This window comes from Dipodomys spectabilis, unplaced genomic scaffold, assembly GCF_019054845.1.
Source record: "Dipodomys spectabilis isolate Male_0828 unplaced genomic scaffold, ASM1905484v1 ptg000480l, whole genome shotgun sequence".
Taxonomy (NCBI): Eukaryota; Metazoa; Chordata; class Mammalia; order Rodentia; family Heteromyidae; genus Dipodomys; species Dipodomys spectabilis.
The window spans coordinates 3,220,982-3,245,000 of record NW_024871157.1 but is presented as its reverse complement, the minus strand read 5'-3'; the positions used below and the strand labels follow the sequence as shown (position 1 = coordinate 3,245,000).

The following is a 24,019-nucleotide window of genomic DNA, read 5'->3' as shown; positions in this document are numbered from 1 at the left end:
GGCGTCCCCAGAGCCTCCGCCATGGCCGGCGTCCCGGCTCTCTGGATCCCGGGGTGGTGTGTTCATCTGGGCCTCAGAGGCCCTGCGCACGGGAGGCCCGTAGCTCCCTCGCCCAGGAGCAGAGGCCAGGCCGGGGCCTGGCAGGGAAAAGCAGGGGTTGAGCAAGAGAGAGGGCAATGGAGGTCTGAGCAAAAGGAATCCGGGATCAAATTTACCTGTCTTATGACTGAGGCTCCTTCTCTCCTCAGTGTCACCTGGAAAGACAGAGGGAGAGGGAAAGGGAGAGGGGGAGAGAGGAAAACATGGGAAGCACCGGTCTTGTGGAGTCTGGAGAATTACTGGTTAAGAAGCCCACAGAAGGTTCATCCACCCATCCTGAGACCATTCAGAGGAACCGGTGTAGTGGCATACATCTAGAATTCCAGCTATCTGGGAGGTGGAGCGTGGAGGGATCGCTGTCTGAAGCCATCTCAGGGGGAACGGAAAGGGAGATTTCGCTCACCAACACATCTGGGCACGGCTGCTCTCGCCTGTCTTCTTGGCTCTTCAGGACGCATAAACAAGAGAGCGCTGTGGTCTAAAGCCACAGCCCAAGCAAAAATGTGAGACCCTATCTGGAAGGTAATCCAAGCAACACAGGCTGGAGGTTGTGGGTCAAGTGAGATCACCTGCCCAGCAAGCGTAAGACCCTGAGTTCAATCCCCGATATGGCCAAAAAGAAATAGACACGAAAAACGAAGGCTTCCTCCCCATTTCTCCCCTGCTTTGTCTCCTACTTACAAGTCTCAGTATTTCCTTCTTTTTGGCTGTTGTTGTTGCCATTCCTGGAACGTGAACTCAGGGCCTGGGCACTGTCCCTGAGCTCCTTTGTTCAAGGCTAGCACTGTACCATGTAAGCCACAGCTCCACTTTCAGCTTTTTCTGTGATTAGAGATACGAGTCTCACGGACTTTCCTGCCTGGTCTGGCTTTGAATGGTGATCCTCAGATCTCAGCCACCTCAGTAGCTAGGATGACAGGTGTGAGCCACCGGTGCCCAGCTGTGTGGTATTTCCTTTACAGGCACAGCAGAGGAGCACACGTGTGAGCTTTGAACAGTTGTGCGACACGATCTTTGCAGCCGAGAGACCAGCAGCTCAGGATGCTGAACAGGTGCCTTGTTCAGGGCTGTGTCTGCTGAGGGCCTGGCGATTCTTAGCAAGGAGCAGAAACTGCTTGTGCCTTGCCAGGAAGAAAGCAGTTGCTGAAAGCCTCAGGGTGTGTGTGTGTGTGTGTGTGTGTGTGTGTGTGTGTGTGTGTGTGTGTGTGTGTGTGTGCGCGCGTGCATGTGCATGCTGGGCCAGGCTCTGTGAGAAATCACCTTACAGGAGACATCCCAGGAAGTCCCCACTAGAACCTTTTTTGTGGAAGCACCGCCGGAGTCACCAGGCAGGCCACCCATGCGCAGTATTCACTTCAGTGATTACCAGGATGTTATCTGGCCAGTCCCAGTGGTCTAATCCTATTAAGACATGTTGTTACTGTGATTGCTTCTTTTTTAAAAAAAAATTGCCTTTCACTTCTACTCATTATCTTAATAATGAATAATTCTTGGTCAGGGCACAGTGGCTCCTGACTATAATCCTGGCCACTCGGGAGGTGAAGATCAGGAGGATCATAGTTTAAGGCCAGTCTGGGCAAAAAAAAAGTTCCTGAGATCCCTCCTCCCATCTCGACTAATAAAAATTGAGCATGCTGGTGCATGACTGTCATCCAAGCCATGCTGGGAGTGTAACTAGAAGGATCATAGTCCAAGCTATAGACCTAAAAGCCTGTTGTTGTTGTTGTTGTTTTTTTAAACCTGAAATGCAAAAGAACTGGAGACATGGCTCAAATGAGACAGTCCCCAGTACTGTCAAAAAATATTCCAAGCCGGGTGCCAGTGGCTCACGCCTGTAATCCTAGCTACTCAGGAGGCTGAGATCTGAGGATCTCGGTTCAAAGCCAGCCCAGGCAGGAAAGTCCATGAGACTCTTATCTCCAATAAACCACCAGAAAACCAGAAGTGGCGCTGTGGCTCAAGTGGTAGAACACTTGCCTTGAGCTGAAGAGTGCAGGGACAGCGCCCAGGCCCAGAGTTCAAGCCCCACAACTCACTAAAAAAAAAGAAAAAAATATTTCCATAGTAATGACACCATCAACAGTAGGGATAAGTCTCTTTGGCTGCTTTCATTTTGATTCATCTTTCACATTTCTGTCTGGAGACAGTACATAGCCCAGGCTGACTTCAAACTTGGGATCTGCTTCCACCTCCTGGCTGCTGAGACTAGGTGTGCACCACCACGCCTGGTTCGCCTTTCCTTTTTAGTTGGTCTAATTTCAGATTTAATTCTAGCTGACAGAAGAAATAGGAGGATCCAAAACCATCCTCAGTAAGCCTCAAGCTTACAGTATCTTTTGAGGAAGAGATCTCTCAATTTTGAGTTTTTAACTTCTCCCTTTTTTAGATCTCTAAACGTCCCACTAGGTCTGAGGGCCAGGCTTCTTGGCTTCCTGGCTTTTCTGGAGCAGTCCCCCATGCCACCTTCCTGAAAAAGGTGAATGGCAGACTGTGATGGAGAAAAGGAACCTTGACTCAAGTCCAGCAGCAAGCACACAGTAGAATATGCTGCAGGTAGACCAGCTGGCCAGGAGCTGTCCTTGGTGCTGGAGAGCAGCTTTTGGGTCCTACCTTGGGTTGAGGGTTGGACTGCCGGCTTGGGTTCCGAAGTGTGCTGCTCCGAGCCGGGCTGCAGGGCCTTGCTCCTCGTTATAGGCATGGGCTGTGGAAGGACCTGTTTGGGGAAACCCTTGAAGAACCATGCTCCAGATCGCTTCCACACCTGAGGAGAGGGAGGGAGGGAGGGGTGAAGACACAGCAGCTGTGCCTGGTGCTTCAGCCTTTATAAGCCAACTTTGATCTCTGCTCCACTGCACATTGGTACAGCAACTCCCTCCCACATCTCTGCAGGAGTTCACTCCATGCCTCAGTCCTGCAAACTCAACACCAATCGCTGGTGATGTCTGTGGTGGAGAAAGAGGAACATGGGAAATATCGAGGGCTGGCCCCACAGGACACAGCATGTGTGGTGAGGTTAGGGCTGTGTGGTGTGGTCAGGGCTGTGTGGTCAGGGCTGTGTGGTGTGGTCAGGGCTGTGTGGTGTGGTTAGGGCTGTGTGGTGTGGTCAGGGCTGTGTGGTCAGGGCTGTGTGGTTAGGGCTGTGTGGTGTGGTTAGGGCTGTGTGGTCAGGGCTGTGTGGTGTGGTCAGGGCAGTGTGGTCAGGGCTGTGTGGTCAGGGCTGTGTGGTCAGGGCTGTGTGGTGTGGTCAGGGCTGTGTGGTGTGGTCAGGGCTGTGTGGTCAGGGCTGTGTGGTTAGGGCTGTGTGGTGTGGTCAGGGCTGTGTGGTTAGGGCTGTGTGGTGTGGTCAGGGCTGTGTGGTGTGGTTAGGGCTGTGTGGTTAGGGCTGTGTGGTTAGGGCTGTGTGGTTAGGGCTGTGTGGTCAGGGCTGTGTGGTGTGGTTAGGGCTGTGTGGTTAGGGCTGTGTGGTTAGGGCTGTGTGGTGTGGTCAGGGCTGTGTGGTTAGGGCTGTGTGGTTAGGGCTGTGTGGTGTGGTTAGGGCTGTGTGGTGTGGTTAGGGCTGTGTGGTGTGGTTAGGGCTGTGTGGTTAGGGCTGTGTGGTGAGGTCAGACTTCTGTGGTCAGCGATCTGCAATGCAGCCAGGGCCGTGGGGTCGCAGTCACGGCCGTGGGGTCGCAGTCACGGCCGTGGGGTCGCAGTCACGGCCGTGGGGTCGCAGTCACGGTCGTGGGGTCGCAGTCACGGTCGTGGGGTCGCAGTCACGGTCGTGGGGTCGCGGTCATGGCCGTGGGTTCGCAGTCGGGGTCGTGGGGTCGCAGTCACGGTCGTGGGGTTGCAGTCACGGTCGTGGGGTCGCAGCCGGGGCCGTGGGGTCGCAGTCACGGCCGTGGGGTCGCAGTCACGGTCGTGGGGTCGTGGCCGGGGCCGTGGGGTCGCGGCCGGGGGCAGGACTCACCTCCCTCTGCTCCAGGCAGATCTTGCAGAGCCACACGGGGTGCGGGCGGTTGTTGGCGGTCTCCACCCCGCACTTGGTGCACACATTCTGGGGACAGAATGGCCGCGCGATGAGCACACTGGCATGCCAGGCCCGAGCAGCGAGGGGCGGAGGGGAGGGCCTGGGAGAGCTAACCACGGAACCCCGGGATCTCTCAGTAGATGGAAAGATCTAGAACTGCACTTTCCGTGTCCTTTCTCCCGTGAGAGAGGCCAGTTGGACTTCAGCCCCGACTCGAATCTGACTCTCCATCACAGGAGCTGAGCTTCTCGCAGCACTGATGAGGAAACTCACCCCGAGTCCCTGCTATGGGGCCTGAGTTTCCCCCATGCTCAGGCAGATTCCTGATGCACGCCATAAGAGGAGGCTGTCTGTCCATCTGCTTTTATTTCTTCTTTCCTGCCCCAAAGGATCCAAGACAGCCCTGACTAGGACTGAAGTCCACAACTCACCAAGGAGAGGAAAGTTAACATTATATTTTGGGGCTGCATTTCCTGGCAGCCAAGGCAAAAAAAAAGGAAAACCTGAGACGTCATGAAGTTTTTGCTACAGGTTGATGGCAGCAGCTGTGTTTCAGAATAGACAAAGCTCTCCCAGCACCCCATTTTAAGTGGGGTGCTTAGACCCACTGGGGGATCAGCAGGCGCAGAGCGAGACAGGCCCCTGTGCCCTCAGGCATCAAGAGTGGAGTCTGGGGAGAGGGTCCAACAGGCCGGGGGAGGGAGGTTCCCTAAGTCAGGGAAGAGGACACTGGGGGCTGGGTATGTGGCTTAGCCGTACGGTGCTTGTCTACCATGGCATGAGGCCCTGGGTTTGGTTCCTCAGCACCACATAAGCAGAAAAGCCAGAAGCGGTGCCTGTGGCTCCGGTGGCAGAGCGCTAGTCTTGAGCCAAAGAAGCTCAGGGACAGTGCCCAGGCCCTGAGTTCAAGCCCCAGGACTGGCAAAAACAAAAACAAAACCAAAACAAAAAACAGAAGACACTGAAAGCGTTGACATTTACGTGTATGGCACATTCCATACTGAACTTTCTAAGCCACCACCAAGATCCTGGCCGGATCCATCACCCCCATGTTCTCCGGTACTGCCCAGGCCCCCAAATCCATCCTGGATGGAGCTCATGGAGGACCAGAGGGACTTCCACAGGGATGAAGTAGGCTCAGGATGACCCTGGGGGACAGTTAACCTGGGGGGGGGCGGGGAGAGGCCTCCCAAGGGAATTCAAGGAGCAAGCTCCACCCCCCAGACCCCACCCCACACCCCACCCCACACCCTGACCAGGCCCCCGTGGTGCTGAGCCAAAAAGGGGTCCCCGTACCTTCTTGCAGTCCTCGCACACCACACAGGTGGAGCCCAGCGTCCCCAGCTGCTCCCCGCACAGGATGCAGTGGTTCACGCCGTCTCCCGCCACGCTCTTCCTCATGTTCTCCAGCCGGTCCACCAGGCGCCTGCGCAGAGACGGGGCAGTGAGGACCTCGCCCCCCTCCCCCGGCTGTCCTGTGGGGCCAGCTGGGTGCCCTTCACCTCCTGTGCTGTGCCCTGAGCACCTGCAGGTGGCTGTGCCAGGAGACCGCCCTGCCCAACACCCACCAAGCCCACCTACTCTGCATGAACACGCTTGCTGAGCTGAGCAGGTGCGCATGCCTGTCATCCCAGCTACTCAGGAGGCTGAGATCTGAGGATCACAGTGCGAAGCCAGGCTTGGCAGGACCAAAAAGCCGGAAGTGGAAATCTCAGGGACAGCGCCCAGGCACTGAGTTCAAGCCCCAGGGCGCTCTCTCTCTCTCTCGCTCTCTCTCTCTCACACACACACACACACACACACACACACACACAGAGTTTCAACATTCAGCATCCAATTCCCAGGAGTCCTGTCTGCTTGCTAAACTACCTCACAACAAGCACTCCTGACCGTGCACTGATTAAAAGGCCTTCTGGAAGACATAAGGACAAAGAGCATTCGAGTCTCCTCCTGGCCCCCTGGATGGTGAGGAGCTTGGTTCTCTGAGGCTCCTCTTCTGGGCCGGGCTCGGTGCAGCTGGACAAGCCGCACTGTGACTTTGCTCAGTGCAGCCCTTGGGGACCGCAGGCCTGAGGCGGCAGCACCCAGACACCCCCTCTTCTCTGAACGCAGCAGAAGGGCCTCCGGGACCCCCCGGGCTGTGTCTGCGGACAGCCTGGCTTCAGCGCCTGCTCGGCCACGGAGAGCAGTTAGCGGCGCCGTGGGCAGCCGTCGCTGCTGGCCGAGCGTCCCCACGGGCTCCCTGCCTGCGTGGCAGCGGCAAACGCCTGGACGCGTCCTTTGCTGGCGTGCCTCGGGGGCGGGGTCTCCGTGGTGCCTCGGGTTCTCCCGTTCTCCTCTCCTCCCCTCTCCTCGGCCGTCTCCTATCCCCGTCTCCGGTGGCACCGGCATTCCGTTTTGTTTTGAGACAGGGGCTCACCACGCCGCTCAGGTGTGTCTGAGTTACCCAGTTACCCAGGGTGGTCTCGAGCTTGCCTCTCTCTCTGCCTCCCATGTGCTGGGATTCAAGGCAGGCACCGCCAGCCCTGGCCTCCTGAAGCTTGTCGGGGGGCTGCAGAGACTTTGCGCTCATTTCTCAGCGCACACGCGCACACATGCACACGGGTGGCACGGATCCACAGGCAGCCCCACGTGCCGCGGCGGGGCTGCGCGTGCAGGAACACGCCTGGCCCCGTGTGCCCGTGCACAGGCCGCTGCATTTGGGCTCCCAGCCCCAGCCGCTCCCCCCCAGGGGCCTGAGCCAGCTGCGGCGGCCCGCTGCCCGCCTCTCCGCCCGGGTCCTCGGGAGGGCCAGACGCCTCAGAAACATCCCAGTATCTGAAATGCACCCGGAGCAGACAAACGAACTCCCACCGCACCAGGACGCAGGCGTGGCGGGTTTATAGCCCGAGATGAAGTGAATGGGGGGGGCGCTAAAAGCGGGGGTGCCACCAGCTGATAGAGCAGCAGCCGGCCGTGAGGCCACAGGGATTCAGAGAGGAGGCATGGAGGCTGGCCGCCTGCCTGTCTGTCCGTCTGCCTGTCTGTTTGCCTGTCTGTCTGTCTGTCTGCCTGTCTATCTGTCTGCCTGCCTGTCTGTTTGCCTGTCTGTCTGCCTGTCTGTCTGTCTATCTGCCTGCCTGTCTGTTTGCCTGTTTGTCTATCTGTCTGCCTGTCTGTCTGTCTGCCTGTCTGTCTGCCTGTCTATCTGTCTGCCTGTCTGTCTGTCTGCCTGTCTGTCTGCCTGTCTGTCTGTCTGTCTGTCTGCCTGTCTGTCTGCCTGTCTGTCTGTTTGCCTGTCTGTCTGTCTGCCTGTCTGTCTGCCTGTCTGTCTATCTGCCTGCCTGTCTGTTTGCCTGTTTGTCTATCTGTCTGCCTGTCTGTCTATCTATCTACCTGTCTGTCTGCCTGTCTGTCTGTCTGTCTGTCTGCCTGTCTATCTGTCTGCCTGTCTGTCTGTTTGCCTGTCTGTCTGTCTGCCTGTCTGTCTGTCTGTTTGTCTGTCTGTGTGTCTTCTCCCTTCTCTCCCTTACACACATTATCAGTTACAGAGCCATGCTGCGTCTCTCTGTCTCATCCTCATTGCTGGGTAGAGGCTGGTACCCTGGGGTTTATTAAACCTGGCATTAGCTAGGCACCGGTGGTTCACGCCTGTCATCCTAGCTACTCAGGAGGCTGAGATCTGAGGATCGCAGTTCAAAGCCAGCCCAGGCAGGAAAGTCTGTGAACCATCAGAACACCGGAAGTAGTGCTGTGGCTCAAGTGGTAGAGCACTCGCCTTGAGCTGAAGAGCTGAGGGACAGCGCCCAGGCCCAGAGTTCAAGACCCACATCGGACAACAACAACAACAAATAAAACCTAGCAGTTGGGGAGGTTGGGGTTGGATGGTCCACCGTGAGCAGGGAGTCGGCTCCCGGCGGGGCCTGGCCCGAGGCTCCAATGGGGCCTCTGAGGACCTGCCCTTAGATGACAGAGCGGCTCCAGGGCAGGGCCAGTGTGGTCAGCCTCACCACGCCGTGTCTCAGTCAGGCAGCAGACCCATGCACCCGTTCCCCCCGTGGCCTGGGGTCACCTGACCGACAGAGCCGTGGCCTCTGCACCCCGGGGATGCCAAGCGGGCAGCGGGAGGGGTGGGCCCAGCTGGCCTGGGGTGCTGAGCGGGGAAACAGAGGTACCAGAGGCCAGTCGCTTGCCCAGGTCCCCACGGCCATCCGGCTGACAGGAAAGCGATGTCTGTGTCTTGTGCGGTGCTTTTGTGTGGGGCCGGGCTCCTCTCCCCTCTCTGCCTGTCCTTCCCCGTCCTGAAAACAGAGCTGAGAGGCTGTGCAGCGGACAAGGGTAATGTGGCCAGGAGGAAGGAGGACGCAGGGGAGACAGAGGTAAACTGAGGCCCGTCTACTTTAGAGACTGCTCTGACTCCCCCAACCATCTGTCTGTTGCTTTCCCCAAAGGCAATGCCAGAAGTTCAAAGTCTGATGCGGCAGCATAAAGGCTGTGCGCCCTGGGCAAGTGGCTTGACCTCTCTGAGCTCCCACTTTCTCAGCTACAAAACAGAAGCATCTGCCTCTCAGCAAGGACAAATGAGGATGAAAGGAAATAGACTGGCACCGTGCCAGGAGAGAAATGTTCCTCTCTGGAACATTCCAATAGGGTTTACAAAAGAATCGCCGTCCCATTACCACGAGCTGTGTGGCTCTGGGCAAGCCACATAAGCTCTCTGTGCTCCGCTTTCCCCTGTGCTGTGGGGGCGATGAGGCTGCCGTGTGGAGCTCTGAGCGCAGCGGCAGTGGGGTGTGGGGTGCTGTGTGAGTGGTCTGCTGGGATTTTTTTCCTCCTTAAAACTAAGAACAGAGTTGGACAGGGTTGCAGAAAACGTCTTGAGTTCCTCTGCGGTTCAGAGTCCCCTAAACCCAACGATGTCGACTCAGACGTGCACAGACACACGCGTGTCTCCATTACCCGCATCCTTCCCTCGGGCCCCAGGCCGTGGGCAGCAGGACTGGATCGCTGGGTCAGGAAGGCGGGGGGGGGGGGGGGGGGGGGGGGATGGAATCCTTTTAAAAGAATAAAGTGGGCGTGGCTTGCTGTCTCCTGTCCAATAGGAAAGAGGTCTAAGTACACAGGGCAACCTGGGAGATTTATCGTATGTCTCCCTGGGTCCATGGAATAATTCTGTGTCAACAAGATGGCGGGGGAGGGGGGGGGGAAGGGGAGGGTGTTGGCCCCCAGGTGGGAGCCAATAGGAATGCAACAGAGTCTGAGCCAATCCCCACCCCCCCATGTCTCTCCAGCATCCTCCTCCATCTACGTCTAGATGTCAAGGTTAATGACAAGCCCTAATTGCTTTTTCAGGTCCATCTGTCTAGGAAAGCTGACCTGGAATGGCAGCCACCTTCCCTGCATGCCTGCCAGACAGCCCGGCCAGGAAGAAAGATGGAGACAGGGCGGCCTGGCTTTTCCCAGACAGTGACCCTCAGGCCTCCGTCCTCAGCCTCGTGGGCCCCAGCCCCACGGACACCGCTCCGACAGCCCCATGGCTGCGGCCGGGCGCATGGGAGCCGAGGGAAGCGTGGAAGATGCCCAGCCACCTCTCGCCCTGAGCGAGCTCTTGGGCGTGGCAGGTGTGTGGTCAGGAATCCGAGGCCAGCCCTTGACGGGGAGGTACCTCGTGGAGTCGGGAGCACTGTTCCCAGAGCCAGCCCAGAGGGGCCTTCCCTGTGACCTCGGGCGGGTGAGCTAGGCCCACTGAGCCTCACCTACAAAACGTGGCTAATGACAGCGCCCGGCTGAGGTGAGGTCAGATGCTTACCACACAGGGCTGGGCACGGAGCCGGCGCTGAAGCCCAGCGTGGGTCAGTAACAGTGTCCTCACACCCGGCCCAGATGGCTCCCACTCAGATAGTTGGAGGGAGAACTCAGCACCACAGGGGCCTCTGACCCAGGACCTGGCCTCAGAGGGTTCCGCATCTATCTATAGAAACACCTGCAGCCAAGCTCCTTGGGAGAAGCCCATTTGCACTGAGGCACGGCCAACAATGCGGTATGGAGTCTCCCATCCCTGCCCCCAAACTCTGCAGAGGCTGAGCAGGAAGGATCCGGAGAACCACAGTGACCTATTTGACATTTGAGGAAACTGAGCCCCCCCCAATCTCATTGATCTAAGAGCCTCAGGTTTCTGCTGCGGGGCCCGACGCGCTCTGTTTGCAGTCTTACCGTTCATGATGATCATTGGTGGCACTGGGATTTGAACACAGGGCCTCACAGTTGCCAGGTGGCTGCTCTTCCACTTGAGACACACCCCAAACCTTTAGGCTTTAATTTTCAGATAGGGTCTCGATTTTTGCCAGAGTGGCCTGGACTTCCACCTCTTCTTTCACTTAGCTGGGACATCAAGTATGTACCACCATGCCCAGCTTCTGAGTAGCTGGGATTATGGACCTGAACTACCATACTTGGCAAAAGATCTCTCTCTCTCTCTCCCTCTCGGCAGTACGAGGTCCTCCACTTGCAAGGCAGGAGCTCTGTCACTTGAGCCACGCCCCTCCGCCCTCCTGCTTCGTAGGAGATGCTCTACCTGGCTTTCATCTGCCTCTGCTCTGATTCTGTCCCAGGGAGGGCAGTGGAACAGGAATGAGGGCAGGCAGGAGCTTAGAAGACACAGATAGCGGGCTTGCCTCTGGGAACGCTGCCAGCCCGCCTTGGCTGTTTGAGAGGCTGCAGAGAAAGAGCTACATCTAGAATCTTCTGGGGGCTGTCCCTCCATGCCAGCAAATCTCAACAAAGGCACCTCCTGTCGGTGTGGATTTGGCCCTGCGTCCCTGGACGCCTCTCAAGTCTCCTTCAGGGGAAGCCAGAGGCTGTGGGATGACAGGGGACGCTTGCCAAACTGGAGTCTCGGGCACAATTGCGGACCAGAGAGGCGCCAGAGAATGTCATAGACGAACCTTGTTTTTCTTCTTAAACGTACTGCGAAATAGTTGCCATGCTTCACTGACGGTGGGCTCTGCAAGAATGCTCTGCATGCTGACCGAGTACTCGCCAAGGAGGGTGTGCTAATATTACCCCCACTTTGCAGGCGAGGAAACGGAGGCACAGGGAGGTAAGGTACCAAGGGACAGAGGTGGAATCTGAACCCAGGTTTCTCTCAACTGTGGAAGCCCAACCTTTATGTCGGCCACCATGCCACCAACTCGGTGGGAGAATGCTAAATCATGGGGGGAGTGGGCAGGGACCCCATCAACTCTATGTTGGAATGTTCCAGCTGGGATCTGCTATGTCCATGGGGATCCCCACAGCTTCACCTCCAGAAGCTGCCTCACACTGAGCCTGGGACCCTGGCTGCAGCTGATTGGACAAAAGATAGCAGTGGATGGAAGCCAGCCAATCGACATCTTTTCCTGGGAACTTGGGCTCCGACTGCAGTGATTGCATAAGGATGGCACCCAATAGAAGCCAAATGATCAGGGTGCTTTCCTGGGAAATTGGTTCCTGGAAAGATTCTAAATTTCTCACCTACTTGGCCACAAGGTGTAGAAAAGATATTGGCATGCTCTTCATCCTTAATACTTGGCTGGGCAACTACCCGGCCTTGCCTGCAGTGAACACAACAGGAACTTCCCCCTACTGTCCGCCGCATGAGAGTGACACGTGACGTTCAAAATAACCCTGTGGAGAGTGACCCACACAGGCGGTCACCCCATTTCCCAGCGCCCGCTCTCCAGCCCGTTCACACACCTCCCGTTTCTTTCCAGCTCGGTCCTTGCACACATCACACACGCCGCTACCACACCTCGTGTCTCTTCCACACACACAAACTATCCCCGAGCCCCCCTTCCTGTCTTTCCTCCCTTTTCCTGAACACAGACAAGTCCCAGAGCCCAGCTGAGGTCTAGACACACATAACCTCACTGAACCCTTCACCGGAAGTCGGTGGCGGGATTCCTGTCTTCTCCTCCAGCCAGTGAGCAAGCCAGGATTCAGACAGGCAAAGGCATCTCGGATTCCAGTGCTCACAGAATCCATCTCTCCAGCTCTCTCTACCTTCACTGCAGATATGCACTATCTGGCTGACTCTCTCTAATGGATACAGAACTGTACATATTTGCGGGGCACAGTGTGACATTTGAATACATGAATATAACACATAATGACTGTGGTAACGGACAGGTTTAGCACCTGAAACATTTACCATTAATTACTGAAAACCCTCTCTGTTAGCTATTTTGAAATACTCATTGAGTTACCAACCCAACTGTGCAGTAAGTGCTTCCTACTCTGCTAGCACCCTTGACCCAGTAACTCTCCGTTTTCCATCCCCTCCGCTTTGTTCTCAGCCGCTGGAAACCACTATGCTATTCTCACTGTAAGATCAATTTTAAGCTGGGCATCGTGGCACACACCTGTAATCCTAGCTACTACCCAAAGCCCTATTCAGTCCTCAGTAATACCCCCCACACGCATGCATGCACCTGAGCACACATATAATCAGCTTTAGTTTTTTGCATGCAAGTGTGAACCACTGTCCTTTGACTCTGTCCAATACTCAGAGAATTGCTCTCCGTAGCCATCATCACCTAAGGGCCCAGGCTCATGTCCACTGCATATCTCTGAGCCTGCCAGGACAGTCTCTTGATCCCCTGTCCCCAGACCTCTCCTCCCTCTTCTTCCACACCCCCAGACATGAAGCACCTCACCCATCTTACTCTCTCCTCTATCTTTTCTCTTCTTCCTGCTCTTCCCCACCCACCTCATAAAGCAAAGATTCCAGGCCCTACAAGTCACAGACGACCAAGGCCCTGCTCATCCCAGCCCATCCAACACTGCTGCCCTGGCCCCTGCCTCAGCAGCCTGGGGAGGGGGTATGACCTCACCCAATTCTCTCCTGCTCCATCTCTTCCATCTTCTCTGCCCGAGCAATGACTCTGTTGATGATTTCCTTCTCCTCATCAGTCAGCTCTTCTTGCTTCCTCTGTCTGTCTGTCTGGGCACCAGGGTGGACGGACCAGCCTGCCTGTAGCCTACAAGGTAATAGTACAGTATGAGGCAGGACAGGAAGCCCAGGGAATGGTGCCCAAGACAGGGAAATCTGAGACCCAAGAGCCTGGAAAAATACAATGGCTGGGAGACCTGGTCAAAGGGATTGAGTCTCTAAGCCTCGGTTTTCCCATCTGTCCAATGGGTGCACACCCTTCCCCCATCCTCTTCCCATGGGTTTATTTTGTACAGGCAGATACTCCACAGTGCCATCTACAGGAAACTCTGGAGCCTCAGGAAGATTCCAGAACAGGAGAACCCTCAAGCCAGAGGGGAAGCAATTCTGCCATGTTGCCATTTGCAGAAGATAGGGTGTCTTCTTGCTCTTGAGGAAAGACCCCTACATTCCTGAAGTTCTCAGGCCCCACAAAGACACACTGGCCTCTCAGAGATGAGCTGGGAGAGTTGAGGAAGGGAGGTGGAGAGGCTGGGGCTTGCAGGGGAAAGATCCTGACAAATACCTGGAGCAGAGGGCACAGGCAACGTGTACGACAAGGGAAGGAAGGCCAGCATGGCTGCCCCAGCATCAGGTTCGCCCTCATGTGTGGCCTGCAGGCCGACTCTGGGCTGGCTCTGTGTGGCCCACTAAAGACAGCAGAGGTGACTCTGAGGATCACTGACTGCAGGGGAGGCTGACCTCAGCACCCACGGGGGCGGGAATTCACAGTGTCTGGCCTAAGCCACTAGGCTTGAAGTGATGATTTTGCTACAGCGTCGGGTCCCTGGGAAACCAGCCCACTTGGAAAGTAGAGAAAGGCTGACATGGAGCTCCATCTTCAGAGTCTGTATGCAAATTGCTCATTGTCAATGACAAGGTAGAGGAATTAGATCAAAGAGACAGGCAAGGTACTAGGAAAACAAGAGTGGCACACACAAAACCTCTGGGACACCATCAAGAGACCAAACCTACAAATTATGGGTAGAGAGGAAGGAGAAGAGATATAAGGTAAAGGCATAGAAAAAAACATACTCAAGGAAATATTAGCAGAAAACTCCCCAAACCTGGGAAAGAAAGGGTCATCCAGGCATAAAAGGCTTTGAGAACACCAGGCATGCAAAGATCAGGAAAGAAATAGCCCTATGCATACCATTATAAAAACACTAAATACACAGAGAGAAAACTATGCAGAAGTAGAAAGAAAGAATATGGAAAGCTATGAGAAACAATAAAGCCAAACTCTTCAAAACAACAGCAGATTTTTCAACAGAAACTTGACAAGCAAGGAGGTCATGAAATGATCCATTCCAAGCCCTGAAAGAAAATAACTGCCAGACATGCCAAGAAATGGAAACGAGTTTTTTTAATTGTTATTATTTTGCTTTTGTTTTCTCCTTTGTCCTGTTTTTTACTTCTGTACCTTTTGTATTGTATGTAAGTTTGTCTGTTGTCTGGAGGTTAAGAAATGGTGAGGCAAAAGGTGAACAAACGGAGCAGTGATGCGCGCCACATACTATGTTGAAAATGAACTGTCCAACTTGTGGAGGAGGGGAAAAACTGGGAGAAACGGAGGGAACCACGACACTGTTCAAAAAGAAATGCATTCAGGGGGCAATGGGGGAGGGGAGGGATAGTGGAGGAAAAAAACAATGGAGTAGGTAACAATGTTTGACAAGAAATGTATTCATCGCCTTACTCTGTAACGATAACCCCTCTGAACAGCATCTTTACAATAAAATTTAAAAAGAGAAATGTACTCATTACCTGACTTACGTAACTGCAACCCTTTGTATATTACCTTTACAATAAAAATAGATAAATAAATTAAAAAGAAAATAAATGCCAGCCTGGACTAATGCATTTTGTAAATCTATCATTCATCATTCAGAAAATGAAAACCACCTGCGATTAAAAAAACACACACAAACAAAAGAATCCATTACTGCTAACCAGTACAACAGAAGACATATAGAGGAATTCTATACACTGAAGAAGAAGGCAAACACAAACAGGAAATATAGGAAAGAACAAATCCCACTAGAGGAGTACATTGGCAAATGTGAATTAGAAAAGCAAAGATCTCCTGAAATACTACAAACCTTCCAAATGAACACTGAATGTTAATAGTTTCGATTATTCAATCAAGACACAAAGAAGGTAGGCTGGATCAAAAGGCAAGATGCAAGCAGTTGTGGCCTACAAATCCATCTCAATGACAAACCCAAAATTAGCAGGTGGAGCGAAATAACAAAGATTAGACTAGAAATTAATGAAACGGAGGTTATGAATTTTACAAAGCATCAATGAAACAACAATAAATAAGATGGATAAGCTCTTAGCCAAACTGACTAGAAGGGGGTGGGGGGGGGAGACTCAAATTAATAAAATTAGAGATGAAAATGGGGCTAGCACAACAAATATCACTGACATCCAGAGGCTCACTAGAGAATACTGTGAACATTGTATTAATGTAAACGGGAAACTCTGTAAGAAATGGATACATAGCTAGATTCATTTGGCCTGGCAAAAGCCATCCAAGAGGATTTAGACCCTGAGTATGTTTACAAAGTGTCTATCATACCTTCCTTCTTCCCTCCCCACTTCCGTTCCTGGCTTGTACTCTGAACCCCCTCCACACATTTCCTGCATTTTCAGAGCAGCTCCAGGCCCTCATGGAGCCCAGGGGCGGTCCTAGCCTGGGGCCCCACACAGGCCCTCAGACACACAATCCGGCAGTTCAATGTCTGCTCATGGTCACTGTCGGCTCTAGACACATGAGCTGGGGTGGCTACAGGGTCTCCATCTGCAGAAGAGAGTGGGGCAGGAGGTGGGGGAGACTGTGCCCCCTTTTGATCCTCCCCCCACCCCAGCTACTCCACATCCCACCTCCACCGACCAATAGTTCCTTCGGTGTTTGTCAGTGTCCCACTTGGTGCCTCTGGGAGTCTGCGAACCTCCTGTGGATTTCCATGTTTTGATTCAAATAGGGAAATGCAATGGATTCTCAACCCTAAGCCTGTGCTCTCGAGAGGAAGAAGGGGGCTGGGGCTGTGAGTGAACATGGGCACGGGAGGCCTTGGGACAAGACAGTGCTCCCATCCTGGCACAGGATGCCAGCCAGGGTCCAGTGCTGGAGCTTATTAAGAAATGCTGCAGACAGAAATGCTGCTCACCTGGAACAAGTTCCTCAGAGATACGCAGAGACCCCGCTGTGACACCGGGGGTGGGGGGCCTCCCGTGAGCCAGACTGAACCCCCGTGACTTGGGGCAGATCAGGTCTGGAGCCCCGAGCTCTGGTCTCGGTGGCTTTATTTCTTGATTGGCAGGTTTTTGGTGAAAATAGTGGCTCATGTGCTCATGGGTGGGAATGGCTGAGGAGACTGTACCAAAATGGTTTGCCACACAGCCGGAGCTGACGTATACAGGAAGCTTTTTAAAGAGTCCCTACACCTACTTCAGGTCAGTACTGTTTTAAATTATAGTGGTGAGGAGTTCCCCGTGATATTTTTAATGCCCTGGGCCACCAAGGGTCTTTCTCCAGCTCTACTCTTATCTTTCCTTAAATGCTTAGCTTTGGAGTAAAATATTATTCAAAGACGAGCTCCGCTGCTAACGGAAGTCTAAAGTGTACCGCAGCCGCCCTGCTCTATCTCTGGATGTCTTGCCTTCAAGAAGGACGGGAATGGCTGCGAATGGTTAGTAGTGGACCCCGCCCTCTGGCAGCTCCCGAAGCCCCTGCCCCTGCCCGGGTGACCCTGAGCTGCCAGGGGCCTGGGCTGGCCGTCACTACAGCAGTCACACAGCTGTAGGCAGAGCCTGGCCTCCTCCACCGCCTCCCCTCACACCTGCCTCTCCACTTCCCCCACAACCCTGACATAATAAATACCCGCCAGATGTCTCTATTAATAAACCAGAGCTCCCCAAAGGCGTGGGATGCGTGGGATGATGGAGTGCTGTCGGGCCACAGGGCTCTGAAGCCTGCCTGCCACAGCGGCTGTGAGGCACTAAATTCATTCTCTCCTCCCTCTCTCTCTCTCTGTCTTCTTCCTTCTCTCCCTGCTCTGCCCCAGGATGGCAAACTCAAGCAGGTGTCCTCATGAAGCCTCCCTACTGCTCAGTGAATGAGATTTTAATGAATCTGGATGGAAGGAAGGAAGGAGGGAAGGGAGGGAGGGAGGGAAGGAAGGAAGGCAGCCTTACTCAAGTATGTTTTGCACGTGCTCAGGTACAGCAAAGCCCTCCCAGACAAAATCTACCCCAGCCAGACTAAAAGGGGGTGCAGAAGGGCTGCTGTGGCCCTCAGAACGGCCCACCTCCCGGCCACACTGAACCCCACCTGGCGGTTGTGAAATTCTGCGGTGGCTCTCACCAGTGGGCTCTGCACACGCGTGCCTCTACGTGTTCCCACACGTGCTCCTACATACAACTTCTTCCAGAAAGTTCTCTCATTGTGGACCCCCTCTCCAAGTCTGGACTAGGGGATAGTCCTTGGTTTCCCAGAACGATAGCTCCTTGCATGCTAGAGTGGATTGGCTGATTGGCTGCTGGTGGGCTGGGTCTTATTTAGTTTTTAGTGCTACTGGGGTTTGAACCCAGGGATTCAAGATCGCTAGGCAGGTGTTCTACAACATTAGAGCCACACTCTGATCCTTTCGATTTGTTGTTTTTCGAGCAGGATCCTGCATTTATACCCAGGCAAGCTTGAACTGTGATACTCCTATTTACACTATTTAGGGCTAGGGCTAGGGTCAGGGTTAGGGCTAGAGTTAGAGGTGAGAGGTTAGGGTCAGGGTTAGGGTCAGGGCTAAAGTTAGGATTCGGGCTAGGCATTACCCCTGAGTAGCTGGGATTGCCTTGCTAGCTTTCCCTGGCTGAGTTGTGATTCTCACCAGCATTCTGGCAAGGCAGGCCTCACACTGCAGTGCTCTTTTCCTCCAACTACTGAGTAGCCAGGATCATGGGGATGAGCCACCATGCCTGGCTTGATTGCACATTCATAGTCTCTACCAGATAGCACGCATACTTTGGTTATATCTCTATGTCTCATATTTAACATGCCTGTTAGTCTATAGTAGATATTCTGTGTGTGTGTGTATATATATATATATATATATATATATACACACACACACACACACACACACACACACATATATTTCATATACGTATATATACTCTGTATATATATACAGCAGGGCAGGGACAGAGGAGGCCTGGAGAGGAAGCAGTGGACCATATCACAGAAGGTTCAGCATACACTTCCAGCCTAACATTCAAGTGAACTCTCTGGGTCCAGAGACTCCTTCCCTGCCTCCCCCCTGGCCAGCAAGAAGGGAAGTCTGTGGTCTGAAACCCATTCCACAGACCAGAACAATGGGACTCCAGGAGATGAGGTCAGAGCTCAAGGTCACAGTGGCAGTGAGTCCCCGAGCCACTGTGGGGAGGTGACAATGTCTGCTGCTCGTGGACAGGGCCCCACACCCCATCTGCCACGCCCATTTACTAAGTCCAACCAAATGCACGGCCGTGGTGAGCACACCTAGGGCCCGTGAGTCACAGCTCTGTGCAAAAGTCAGCGTGACCTCCAGGAGGTGGCAGAGCCGGGGGTGGAGGGGGGGGGGTGGTGGTGTGGCATCTTCTGAGCTGGACTTTGATTGGTAGCATTGATTGATCGCATTCTTGTTTTTCTTGTCTAAGAACCCTGTTCCTAGGATTGGAGGTGTGGCTCAGTTGGTAGAGTACCAGCCAATGAGCAACCCATCAGGTACTGAGTTCCAGCTGCAGCCTCACACACATACAAAATATAGAATGGTACTTCCAGTAAGATGCTGGAGGTGGGGTACGGTACGGTCATCAAACTCGCTACCCACACATTTCCAACAAGAGCTGGCTGGGTGTGCCCCTAGGGAACACTTCCATGCCCTCTCCAGGGGCGAGATTCTTTGGGGGAACTGTTTTAGTAACCTGATTTTTGTTTTATGCGATCTCTTCTAACTGGCCCGGTGCACGGACCAGCCAAGCTCCATAGTGCATAGGAAAAGAAAAGCGTCACGAAATACTTACTGTTCCTTGTCACTGCAGGCAGGCAAAGCAGGGAGAGAAAGAAACAACGAAATGTTAGGTAAGAAATCAACAATCCCAGAGTGCCGTGGCGGCAACAAATACCTTGTGGGCACAGCCATGGGCTGCCTCCATCTTCTCCCGCACTTGGATGTGCCATTCCTGCGCATCTAAGACAGGGCCGCTTCCCTGCAGGGCTGCGAACCTGACCGCAGGAGTCAGCAAGTCACTGAAGTGGACCATCCTTTGTGTGGGAGGAGACGTTTCTAGGTGGTCCAGAACACGCTCTGCCAGCTTTCTTTTGCCTTCTGTTATTGCAAATGCTGGAGCACTGGGTGCACGTGAGTCTAGCCCTGAGCCCTGAACCCCAGAATGTGTAGGGCCCCAGTTTGAGGGAAGTGAGTCCTTCTGTTCTAAAAGGAGAAATGGCATTTCTATTTCCTTAAGTATGCAAACACAGGCAGGTTGTCTTTGTGCCTCCGTTTCCGTCTCCCATTTCCCACCCCTCTGCCTTGTAGGCTTTGTATCTAGAAATAAACATCCCACTTCAGAGAGCTGCTTCTCTCCCTGGGACTCTGGCCAGGAGGGCTGCCCTACTGCCCCATCTGGTACTGTCCTTCCTTTGTGGATGTGCAGGTCCTGGGGCTTGAGCTCAGAGCCGAGGCCCAGCCTCTGAACTTTCGTGCTCAAGGCTAGCGCTCTACCAGAGCTCTACCACTAGCTTTCTGGTGGTCAGTTGGAGATAAGAGTCTCCCAGACTTTCCCAGGCTGAGCTCCTGAGCTCTCAGCCTCCTGAGCAGCTAGGATAACAGGCATGAGCCACCCCACCTTTGCACAGCCATTGGCTCCTTTCTGCCCCGGGCGAGGCTGGGTCCACCTGCAATTCCTAGGCCCGTGGAGGCCAGCAGAGGCCCCATCTGCAAATCATGCAAGCAGGAAGTGTCTAAGGCTAGCCAGCAGTTAATTAAGACTCGGATCCCTTCAATTCCTGGAGGAAGATATGGGAATTAGCCGCATTAGCACACGGCCGGCGAGACAGCCTTGGGATGGCTGTGCTCTGCCCGTTAGCATTTATCAAAAATTCATTTAAGTATCTGGGAGCGTGCGGGAATGAGCGAGGCGGCTGGTGCGTCTGGAATGACAGGCTTCGGTGCGCATGCTCAGGAGGACGCTGCGGGAGCCTCACCTCCACGGTTGTCATGCTGCTGATTTAAATGGCAAGGCGGGTTGTTTGGCTTCATCGCAACTGAAATAAACCCTGATGGATGGGCTTTTAATGAACTGACAGTTCTTCAATAAAAATAAATATTTTACCCCAGCCACCCTCCAGGCAGCTGTTTATCTTACAGACACACATTTTTTTTGGCAGATCAAATATTCTGTGCAAAGTAAGTTTTGGTTCCAAGAAGGCATTACGGGAAGGGAAACTTAGCGGGAAGCTTCTGTGGAGAGAGGAACCGGCTCAATTCCACCGTGTTCTCCAAATGGTGCTCTTAGAACCCGAGGTTTTAGGCAGAAGTGTTTGGCAAGCAGGCAGAGGGCTTTTACTTCAGAGTATGCCTGGAGACCATGAGGACCCCCCACCTGCCCCGGGGCCCCCAGACTCACTTTGCTTGCAGGGGTCGGTCGCTGGGGTACATCCAGCGGCCGGAACTACTGCGGACGGCAGTGTCGGTCATGGCGGAGGGCTCGCGCACCTGTAAGAGGGGACCGAACAGAAGTCACCACTCCTCACCTCCTCACCCACGCAGGACAGAGAAGAGGCTTCCCTGTTGTCCACGGGTCACCCTGGACCCCAGGACAACCTCCCGCAGAGGGGGGAACAGACCAGGGCCAAGCACCCCCACCCTCAAACCCCAGCCCTCCCCAGGTCTTCCCTCCCAGCTCCCCTCAACTCCGTCCAGATGTGATGTATGTCTCTGGCCTCTGCTTCTGATTGGCTTCTTTCAGTGGCCAATGGGATGGTAGAGAATGGGAAGTAATCAGAGGCTTGAGGATGCTGGACCTCATTTAGAGGTCTGCTTTTAGAACCTGCAGACAGCAGATGAGAGGCCCAGGCTAGCTGGCCGGAGGAGAGATCACAGGGCAGAAGGCCACAGTTGCCAGAGCAATGACATAAAAACAAGCCCAACCGAGATCAGCCAAAGACCAACCCAATGGCCAACCCAATGGCTGAAAAATCATGAGATACACAGGTAGGGTGGTTTGTTGTTATGCAGCAAGTACTGGCTAATCAAGCAGCCTGTCATGGCAAAACCACTGCTGGGCCTTTGGCCCAGAATCCTGGGCTCTAGCCCCATCTCCCTTCTTTCCTTTCTGAGTGAGTCTGGCACACTTTCTATACTCTGGGTTTACTGAACTCCCCACTCAGACGGGAAAGAGCTGGTGAGTTAATGCGTGACCAGGGGCCTGGTCAGGCCGCCATGCTTCTGAAGCCTCAGCTAGGAACCTCACTGGAGGCTGGGGCTGGGGCTGGGACTGGATTCCAGGCCTGGTGAGACACTGCAGTGGCTCACTATGGTGTTTGTCTGTCTAGAAGTCACCTGCACAGCCCTGGGGGTGGGGGACAGGCAACATCACCTCAGTTTTCCATTGGGAACTGATTCCTTTCTCAGTATCCATCTTTGTGGTCCCAAGTAAAGCTCACCCAGCCCTGACCCCTGGAAGTGGGATAATGGCCCACTTTCCAGCCAATCAGTGATGAGTTACATTCCTCAGTCTGTTGTGATTGGTGGAGGGAGAGGCACATGACCCTATCTCGGCCAATGAAATCTTCTTCTGAGACTGTGGCTAGAAGTATGTGGGAAGAAGCATTCCCCAACCTCCCCCATGAAGCCTCTAAGCTGGTAAGACAAACTGCTGTCATCATTTTCTCCACCGGGCAGAAAAAGCCTGCCAGGATCAAAGCAGAGCCAGTGCGAGAAAGGCTGATCCCTGATGATGCTGTCAGGATGCTGGACTGTCAGCAGTCTACGCTCCTTTTTTTCCCCCTTGAATTTGTGCTGTTGCACCTCTCCCAAGCTCTCTCAGGAGACAGCGCTGTGTGTCTTCAGGGCGAGACCGTGTCACCTTACAGCAAACAGGAGGCCTAAAGGCAACCAGTACTGGCGGGGCCTGGAGAAGATTACATTTCACCCCGACTCACCTCAGCGGGCCTGACTCCAGCAAGCCACCCTCCCCGAGGCCTGCGAGACCTCACACCGATGATTAAAATTCCGCCACGATAAACAACGCTAATTAAAAGCAAAACTAAGTACTTAATAAGACAAATGAGGTGGGATATTAGAAGTCAGGACGAGAGCTGGCATTAATTAAAAACAAAGACTAATTCCTTTCCTCTTTAAAACAGACTCTGGAGGGGATGACGGTTGGGGGGGCGGTGTTTCTAGAAAAAGCTTTAGCTTTTACTAACGTGGGACATGCTAAGCGGCAGGCACAATCTCCTGGGGTCCCCCTCCCGTGGTGGGCACAAGCATGGTACGCGCGCACACGCACACACACACCTATGTGCCTAACGTGCATATGCACACATGCACACACATTTGCACACAGGTGCCCACATGCACACACTCATCACACATCTCTACAAGGCACACATGCACACATAGTCATCCTACATCTCCTAGCCACATCTGTCCACAGCCCAGCTCTTCCCGACCCCACCTCCCTCCATAACATTCGAACCCAGAGCCCCTGAACTTCCAGCCACTCAGGGTCCAGCTGAGGCCACTCCCCTGGGCTGTGGAGTCTCAGTCGTCCAAGACGCGCAGACAGAACACAGCTTCTCTCTGCTTGCATGAATACAAGGTGGTAAAGATCCACCGCCTCCTCTGCTCCTCTCCCCTCCCCGCTCCTCCCAGCGCCAGGCTGGGGAAGGCAGCAGGGAAATGGAAGACACCGCAAAGTCGCTGGCCTGCCCTGCATGCCACCCACCCCCAGACACCAGGATATCCGGTACTGCTGAGGGCGGAACCTCGGATTCCCACGCGGCTCCCCACAGCAGGAGCTACAGACAGGCGTCCCAGGACGAGCTTGAACAAAGGAAGCCACCCGTGCAGTCCTGACATGGGTCCCCTGGGCACCCAGGGAGCCCGGTCATTTGTGGCTTCCTTATTAATGAACCTGCTGGCTAGATCAGATTTGTTTGTAATCCCCAGATCAATACCAGGGCTGTCCTGGTGGTCACTCACAGATAGCAGGAAAGAAATCTGAGTTTCCACCGATGTATGACCCCGCCCCCAACCGACATCAACCCTCAAGCTCCCATCCCGAAACTAGTTTCATGTCCAGGTTTATTTACTGCCACTGAATTTTTGTGGGAGGGGGGGTCATTTTTGTTTTGTTTTGTTTTGTTTTTGTTGGTCATGGAGCTTAAACTCTGGGCCTGGGCGCTGTCCCTGAGCTCTTCAGCTCAAGGCCAGCACTCTACCATTTGAACCACAGTGCCACTTCCAGTTTTGTGGTGTTAATACGAGTCTCATGGACTTTCCTGCCCAGGCTGGCTTTGGACTGTGATCCTCAGATCTCAGCCTCCTAAGTAGTAGTATTACAGGCATGAGACTGGCACCCAGCTGGGTTTGTGTTATTTTGAAGTGGTGATCTTGCTGCTTGTTCCTCAAGCATAGCACTGCAGCATGGTCTAGTATTCCTAACACAAGAAGAATGCGATTGCACCTGCCTGTGGCAGGTGAGCCTGGTTCAGTCATGAGCTTCACCGCCATCAACCACAAGTTCGACACTAATGAGATCGATGCTATCTGTTCACTAAGGTTCTTTCGGTAGGAAGGTACCCACAGCTGGGTTATGGACCACCCCCCTAATGATGATGTAAGCAAGACAGGAACCCAACCCTGTATTTCTCCTGGAGCGATGGCTCAGTTTCTGTAGAACTTGGGAGA

General features: G+C 53.9%; 1 protein-coding gene across 2 annotated transcripts in view; it reads right to left on the bottom strand.

Moving 5' to 3' along the window:
* Rph3a (rabphilin 3A) overlaps window positions 1–20,800 on the bottom strand; it is a 36,239-nt gene extending 15,439 nt beyond the window's left edge. Inside the window, exons 1-8 of one of the 2 annotated variants that reach the window (XM_042669063.1) lie at window positions 20,730–20,800; window positions 19,125–19,136; window positions 12,961–13,107; window positions 5,408–5,537; window positions 4,052–4,138; window positions 2,710–2,860; window positions 216–254; window positions 1–137 (exon numbers count right to left, since the gene is read on the bottom strand). The exon at window positions 1–137 is cut by the window's left edge and continues 16 nt beyond it. In XM_042669063.1, the coding sequence (XP_042524997.1) occupies window positions 1–137; window positions 216–254; window positions 2,710–2,860; window positions 4,052–4,138; window positions 5,408–5,537; window positions 12,961–13,107; window positions 19,125–19,136; window positions 20,730–20,800 (774 nt within the window). The remainder of the gene's footprint in view (window positions 138–215; window positions 255–2,709; window positions 2,861–4,051; window positions 4,139–5,407; window positions 5,538–12,960; window positions 13,108–19,124; window positions 19,137–20,729) is intronic. The other variant, XM_042669062.1, reaches the window with a different exon arrangement.
* Between the last annotated feature and the right edge of the window lie 3,219 nt (window positions 20,801–24,019).